General features: G+C 49.7%; 1 protein-coding gene across 1 annotated transcript in view; it reads right to left on the bottom strand.

The window, feature by feature from the left end:
- Positions 1-6,479: 6,479 nt before the first annotated feature.
- LOC125398220 (maestro heat-like repeat-containing protein family member 7) overlaps positions 6,480-8,167 on the bottom strand; it is a 32,906-nt gene continuing 31,218 nt past the window's right edge. The window contains exons 20-22 of the mRNA XM_085688178.2: positions 7,897-7,999; positions 7,304-7,363; positions 6,480-6,757 (exon numbers count right to left, since the gene is read on the bottom strand). Coding sequence (XP_085544304.2) covers positions 6,606-6,757; positions 7,304-7,363; positions 7,897-7,999 — 315 coding nt within the window. The 3' untranslated portion in view covers positions 6,480-6,605. The remainder of the gene's footprint in view (positions 6,758-7,303; positions 7,364-7,896; positions 8,000-8,167) is intronic.

Raw genomic sequence — 8,167 nt, 5'->3', positions numbered from 1 at the left:
GCTCTAAGCGCTTTGTCCCCTGAGTCATTCTGAGCTGTGTTCTGGGAATGTCAGTGTCCTTTCCCGCTCTTTCAGGTGTCCGAGGTACACAGTCAGGGACAGGCTCCTAGCTCCACTCATTGCACAAGCGTCCTACGTGTTGGAAGCACAAACTGGTTGTGATTTGAGCACAAAGCAGGTCTCGGGGTAGACACTATGGGCAAACATGGGCCCAAGAGGCTTTTCCCAGATGGGCTGAGTCTTAAGTTAGACTAGAGATGTCCATGCCTGTGGCTGACTTCTTGTGCCCATCCTAAGACTTGAGGCCCAGGCCACATCTGTATGCTGTGGGGCCCTCCCTAGACCCCATACCCCAGGCCTATAAAAACCTACTTATAGCTGTACCCCACCATTCTGAGCCTGAAGAGCCTGGGCCCAGGCTCCCATCTCCTGAACTAACGTCCACATCCATGCTTCCGAAGCTGATTGGCTTCCGTCTGGATGGAACTTGTCTACTGTCCCTTCTCTCTTGGGCCTTCTCTGCACAATCCTGGGTCAGGACCCATTCCAGTATTAACCAATTCAGTGTTTGCACTTGTTGGAGAGACTTGACCCCACAGCAGCCAGGTCCTGGAAGGCTGTGCCTGAATCAGCCTCTAAAGCCTGGCAAAGCAGGAGAGGCTGACCCAGCCCAGCCCTTGATGTGGTCAGAGTGCCACCATCAGCTACTTGAAAAGGGACAGCTATGGATCTGGAAGAAGCCTCCCACCCTCGCCCCAGCTGCAGGCTTGGGCAAAGGGCAGGTTAAAGCACAAAGGCTCGCACGCACGCAGGATGCTGTCTCCCGGGGGCATTCTTGTGCTGCCCGTTGTGGTGATGGTGCAGGCAGGAAGCTGCTGTGAAATCAGGGCATTATGCTGCCAGTTCCTGGGGACCTCCCCCGGATTCTGGGCTGGGTGCAGTCACACGCCCTTGGCTGAGCCTGGTTGGTTTGTGTGGGCAGAACCTGCCCTGCAGGAGCGGTGAATTCCATCCTGCCATGTGGCCCAAACCTGTGGCATCCGTCCCTTTGCCCTTTCAAGTTGGAAACTGCTTGCTGCTTAGAACAATGGCCAGTGACTCCACTGAGCCTTCCCGAGTCCAGCCGTCCCCTCCTGACTCTTGGCTCTTCACCGCTCCTTAAGTGTAAGAAGAGACTCTGCAGGGCAGGTTCTGTTTCTTTGACAGCTTTGTCCTGTCCCCGGTGCCCACCCTTCTTCATCTCCAGCACCCGCCTGACTTCCTTTGCCTCCTGTGTCCTCAAGGCTTTGACAAACAGTGGGAAGTCGGTACTGCTGAAAGTCAGAAAAGACCACTGATGTGTCTTGGCGCCCCGCCCTGCCCCCAGCTCTTCCAACCGCTGCCCCTACCCAGGCTGCAGGGTCTCTCTTGGCTCATGCGCTCTCCTGTGACACATGGTAGCTCAAGGTGTGTATATGCTTTGTGCCTCTTCCGACGACTGTACATAGTATATGAAAGTTATTTAAGCCTCATGTTGTACATTTCTGTTCCGGAATTGGATGTGTGTGTGTTCTAAGATAAATAAAACTCGAATGACCATTGTCTGCAGAGGTGTTGCCAGCGGGCTGTTGACCTGTGGCTGCTGGTGCTTTCTTGGGGTGGGAAGTTACTTATGGGTAGGTATATGAGGCTGGCCTTTGTAACTGGGCCCCATGGGAGAACAATGCTCTATGATGAGTTTATGGTCCCTTGGAGTATGTTTTCTTCTCCCCACCCTTCATGTGGCCTGCAGGGGTCAAGGCAGATACAGCTGGTCAAGAGCAGACACCAGCACTGACTGAGCACCCAGTACCGGGATCCTTACTGTTCAGGGCATTCTTTGCTAGATCATCCCTGGTATTAGGTGACGGCCTCTTTATGAAATGAGGACAGTCACGGAATGGGAGAGACTCATCAGGACAGGGCTGGGCTTCGATCAGCCTGCACCACCAAAGCACCCACTTGCCGTCACTCACATATTGCAGGCCTTCCCTAGGACTCGGGACTCCCTGTGTGTGGCCCGGACTGGACATGTTTTGTTTCGTTGCCACTTGCGGAGAGAAGACAGAAATGTACACATACTGAGAAGCTCCATATAGGAAACCATCTGCGATGGTTGTGATGCTGTTACTAGGTCAGTGCTTTCCAGTCTTCAGAAAGCTGTCTTCTCCACCACCCTTGGAATGGAACCCAGCACCTCAAGCATGCTAAGCGCGTGACCTGCCACTGATTTACCCTTCCAGCCATTCTGTGTTGTCATCTGTCTGTCTCTCTGTACCCTCCGGTGTGTCTGGCCCACTTAATGCCATCTATGGGAGGAAGGAATTCTGAAAGAGGCGTCTGCTCTTCCAGCAGAGGAGCTAGTGGGAGGGGACCCTTAGCCACAAAGGGAAACACAGTGACCATTCCTGCCCGGTGTCCCCAGCTTCAGGAGCAGGCACAGAGCCTTCTGCCTTGGAGAACTGGTTGGCTTCCTGAAGATCATTGATTTTGGCAGGCAGCTGAGTTCCACCCTATACCAGCCTCCTGTCTCACCCTTGCTCCCCAAAGCGCATGTTTTACATAAGATCCTCTTCTACTACTCGACAGACAGATGCAGCCCATTGTGAATTGTGGGAAGTGACAACTGGGTGTGGCCAACTGCCACTGGGCTGGGCACATAGATGAAACTGAGAGGGGGTTCTGCAGCTTCCTGCTTGCGCTAACTCCTCCCTTCATCCCCCAGAGGGTTGGCAGCAATGATTTGCAAAATTCAGGTCAGCCTGTGGGAATATCAATAGTCTTGGCCATGGGCCCAAAGTTAAGAGATTCTTAAATACCGGGGACTAGAAAGATGATGGCTCAGTTGTCAAGAGCACTGGCTGGTCCTTCTAAAAGTCTATTTAAAGTCTGCAGGCTGTGGCGCATGCCTTTACTCCCAGCATTTGGAAGGCAGAGTCAGGTTGATCTCTGAGTTTAAGGTCAGCCTGGTCTACAGAGTAAGTTCCAGGACAGCCAGGGCTATGCAGAGAAGCCCCGTCTCAAAAAGAAAAAATTATAATTTTAATTGTGACTGTGTACACGTGTTTGTCCTACACATTAGTGTGCAGGTGCCCATGCCTGTGTGCATGCATACAGAGGTCAAAAGCTGACGCCAGATGTCTTCGTCAATCACATTCCACCTTGCTTACTTACTTATTTGTATTTTATTGATTTTTGATTTCTTGAGATGGGGATCTCACCATGTAGTCTTGTCTAGCCTGGGACTCACTGTGTAGACCAGGCTGGCCTTGAGCTCACAAAGCTGTGCCTGTCTCTCCTTCCCGAGTGCCACCATACCTGGCCTCCCCCTTATTTTTGAGCTAGGTCTCACTGAGTTGAGAGCTTTCTGACTCAGTCTGGCCAGTCAGTCCCGGGGCTTGGGTTACGTGCGTGCACCCCCACACTCTACTCTCTTCTGCGGATCCTGGGAGGATGGACTCGGGTCATCACGCCTGTGCAGCAGACACTAGCCACTAAGTCCCTCATAAGAATCTGATGCCATTCATTGTCTAAGCCCGGAGGCACCTCAAGAGACATATTTTTCTAAATCCCTTATTTTATACACAGAGGGAACTGAGGCCCAGAGGCCATCAGAACTAGCTGAAGTGATAGTAGGACAGAAGGGCTCCTGGAATCCGCTCTTTTATACCTGGATCTTGGTTTGACTCAAGTGAATGAATGCAGTAACACGTGGGAACACCCAGTCTTGGAGGAGGTTTTATCCTAAACCCCTGTTACTGGTTGTTGTGTTTGATTTTATTTTTAATATAAGGTATACTGTTTGTCCTTGCTTGTAAAGGCACATTTATCCTTTGGGGGCAAGGAAGGAGCTATCAGGTGTCAGTGAGTCTTGGGTATTTCTATTTATACACAGGGTATATACTCCTATGGATAAAGTGGTTAGCCCAGAAGGCTTCCCATTGGTAACTGGGGGCAGCTAATGATGAGCCAGGAACTGTGAGAAAAGCCTCCTGGCTGATGCAGAAATTAGCAGGACCTTTAGTGCCATCCTTGGCTTGTTTGCAAACAGGTGAGCTTACAAGATAATGCAAGAAAGATGTGGGCCTAGGGAGGCCCAGAAAGGAGAGGACACCTCAGATCCCTGAAGGCTTGTGTGCAGGAGACCACTGGGAACTTCAAAGCATGGACCTGTGAAGCCAGGACTCCAGCCAAGTCCAAGCTTGCCATTGAAGGAGCTTGCATTTGTATTAGGAAATTGCTGTCCTGTAAGCTTTTCCCAGTGACTGAAGTTTGAGGTATTAGGAGACAGGATGGTGAGGGGAGAGGGGCTATGGGAGCTGCAGATGATCCTGTATAGACCCAGAACGTCCCAAGGACCCACTGTCTGATTCCAACATGGATATGAGAAAGAGCAAGCACTGATCTAGTCTGCTTAATACGTTAGGGGAAGAATACTTCTGGGCTGTGGTTTGGGTGGTGCCCAGGGGCAGACATATGCTACTTTTATAGAGTGGCCTTACCTACAGAACTAACCACACTCTCTGTGAGCTCACCAAAAAAAAAAAAAAAAAAGTCAATCACTTTCCTGCTTCAACTAGCCAGAGGGACACTGCTATTTACCAGCAAGAATACTGCCCAGCCACTAGGAGAATTCAAAAGCAGCCTGGATTATGTCGCAATACAGTATCTCAAAAAAACAAACAAACAAAAACAAAATAAAAAAGCTGGTGGACTGGAGAGATGGCTCAGAGGTTAAGAGCACTGACCGCTCTTCCAGAGGTCCTGAGTTCAGTTCCCAGCAACCACCTGGTGGCTCACAACCATCTGTAATGAGGTCTGGTGCCCTCTTCTGCTGTGCAGGAATTAATGCCTACTGAACACCATATAATAAATAAATCTTTAATCAAGTCCAAATGGGTCAAAGACCTCAACATAAAGCCAGCCACACTGAACCTTATAGAAGAGAAAGTGGGAAGTACACTTGAACGCATTGGCACAGGAAACCACTTCCTAAATAGAACCCCAGCAGCACAGACACTGAGAGAAACAATTAATAAATGGGACCTCCTGAAACTGAATAGCTTCTATAAACAAAGGACACAGTGAACAAGACAAAACAACAGCCTACAGAATAGGAAAAGATCTTCACTAACCCCACATCAGACAGAGGTCTGATCTCCAAAATAGACAAAGAACTCAAGAAATTGGACACCAAAAGATCACATAATCCAATAAAAAAAAATGGAGTACAGGCCTAAACAGAGAACTCTCAACAGAGGAATCAAAAATGGCTGAAAGACACTTAAGGAAATGTTTAACATCCTTAGTCATCAGAGAAATGCAAATCAAAACAACTCTGAGATTCCATCTTACATCTGTAAGAATGGGCAAGATCAAAAACACTGATGGCAACTTATGCTGGAGAGGTTGTGGGGAAAAGGGAACACTTCTGCATTGCTGGTGGGAATGCAAACTGGTACAATCCCTTTGGGTGTCAGTGTGGTGATTTCTCAGAAAATTAGGAAACAACCTTCCTCAAGACTCAGTAATACCACTTTTGGGTATATATCCGAAGGATGCTCAATCGTGCCACAAGGACATGTGCTCAACTATGTTCTTAGCAGGTTTGTCATAGCCAGAACCTGGAAACAGCCTAAATGTCCCTCGATTGAAGAATGGATAAGAAAAAATGTGGTACATTTACACAATGGAGTACTACATAGCAGAAAAAAATAACGACAGCTTGAATTTTGCAGGAAAGTGGATGGAGCTAGAAAACATTATTTTGAGTGAGGTAACCCAGACACAGAAAGACAATTATCACATATACTCACTCATAGGTGGTTTTTGAACATAAAGCAAAGAAAGCCAGCCTACAAGCCACAATCCCAGAGAACTTAGACAACAATGCGGACACTAAGAGAGACTTACATAGATATAATCTACATGGGAAGTAGAAAGTAGAAAAAGACAAGATCTCCTGAGTAAATTGGGAGCATGGGGACCTTGGGGGATGATTGAAGGAGGGAGGGGGGAGGCAGGGAGGAGAGCAGAGAAAAATATAGAGCTCAATAAATATCAATTAAAAAATAAATCTTAAAAAAGGGGGGGGCTAGTTACAGCGATACACAACCATAATCCCAGCACTCAGGAGGCAGAGGCAGGAGAATATGAGTTTGAGGCCAGCCTGGACACAGGGCAAAACCCTGTATAAAAACAAAACACACCGCTGTTAGTACAAATGAGTTCTAGATACCTCATGTGTCTCACGCCCAGCCTGCAAAGTGCTTAGATCACGTGACTGAATGAATCGTGGCCATGAGGCAACAGCGCCAGAGAAGCCAGCCTGACCCAGATGATTTCACACACACACACACACACACACACACAGACACACACACACACAGACACACACACGCACACACACACACCACCACCAGCAGCTCGTGACTACAGATTGATATCTAACTGCACAAAAATGAATGCTTTCTCTTTTTACTAACAGAGTTCTACAGAGACACACCATTTCTAGTGCAGGACTCAGAAGGTAGCCCGCTGTCACAGCATTGGTGGCAAGCCTTCACCTTGGACCCCAGCATGCGGGCTCAGCAGTATCTCCTTAGGAACCTCCTCATGCAGAGGCAGGAGGAAGGGGTCTTAGCTGCAGTCACCGGCTCCTTGGCTTCGAGGATGTAGATGTTCTGGACGGTGAGGCAGCTGACTATGGGGTCAGGGTCTCTCTGCATGTGCCTGAAGGCTGTAACAGACAATACGGCGGATGGTACAGTGAGCGGAGGAAAGGGGCCAGGTGGGGCAGCAGGGCCCTGGCACTGCTTGGGGGAAGAGGGAAAACAGGCAACTTTTACAGTATAAGCAAAGATATCTTTTAGAAGTTCACACTGTTCATTGCGATCAATACCCCCAAATTGCCCCTGGCTCGAAACGGCTCAGAAATGGCTTAAGACAGCCGCTCTTTTGGTCCTTGCCTCTCCCTAGCTCTACCTTCCTCCTCCATTCTATGTGAAGTTCTCTGACCCCCCCACCCCCTAGCAGAACTGCAGCCCACTGGCGGGGGGCACTGTGTCATGAACAGGAGAGAGAGAAAGACACAGTGTCTAGGGGCCATATCTCAGGGACAGTGAGACGCAAAAGTTCCCACACAATAATATGAGCAGTGATGAGATCCTTGAGGGGAGGAGCTTGGGACACTGGTACCCCAGGGAAGAAGGTAGGGACCAGCGTGGCCGATAAGCATCCGCACCCCTAAAAGCTGTACGTGGCAGGCAATGGGGTGACCACTCACCTATATATTCATCCTCGATTTCCTCTTTCTCAGCCCTGTTGAGAACCCGGATGATCTGACCTACAGGGGTGCACAGGCATTCAGTGGCCTCACAAGGGGCCAGCGGGCCCTAACTGTAAGTTCTCCAGTAAAAGTCATCACCACGTCCTTTTGTCTAGCTTTCCCAGCCTCAGTTCCCAGCCTCAGAGTTGGACTAGCTCCACGAAACCAAACTGCGTCTCCAGTTCTGCAGAGGACTCTACACATTGAGGCCAGGTGAAGATGCAGATAAACCGTGCCGCAGGGATGCTTGTCCTCTGGGTGGCAGGAGGTAGAGTCCACCTGTCTCTGAACCCACTAGGGACCACACACAGGCCTGGTGTGCCACCCTTTGGGGGCTATTCTGCCTTGGTTTCTTAGGAGTTGGCCCATTCTGCTATAGACAGGTGATCCCTACCCAGCCCTTGTGGTGGAAGGGAACAGATGGGGTCATTACCAGGGACTCTATAATTACCATGGGTCCTGTAATTAGAGCCTTATGTAACCAGCCCTCAATCCGAACAACCCAACTTCAAGGAGACGGTGGCCCCGAGAAGACAGAGGGCCATCGTTACCTGCAAACCACACGGCGACCTGGCGGACGGGGCCCTGCGGACTCCTGAAGAGAGCCACACTCTGCTTCAGGAACCAGAGCGCCTTGCTCTTTTCCTGCTGCAGCTGGAAGAAGCAGCGTTAGATGGCACAGCTGGAGTGGCACACTGCCAATCTTCCGGCCTCTCAGGCAGTCTACATAGGAGGGGCAATGCAAACCGTGCCAACTGCAAAGGCCACATCTTTAGAACCTCTTATAAAGTCTCCTGTGTCCCAGCTTCTGGAACCTTAGCT

Source organism: Myodes glareolus, chromosome 5 (assembly GCF_982192425.1).
Source record: "Myodes glareolus chromosome 5, mMyoGla1.1, whole genome shotgun sequence".
Lineage (NCBI taxonomy): Eukaryota > Metazoa > Chordata > Mammalia > Rodentia > Cricetidae > Myodes > Myodes glareolus.
Note: the sequence above shows the minus strand (reverse complement) of the source record. Positions and strands in the feature narration are given on the sequence as shown.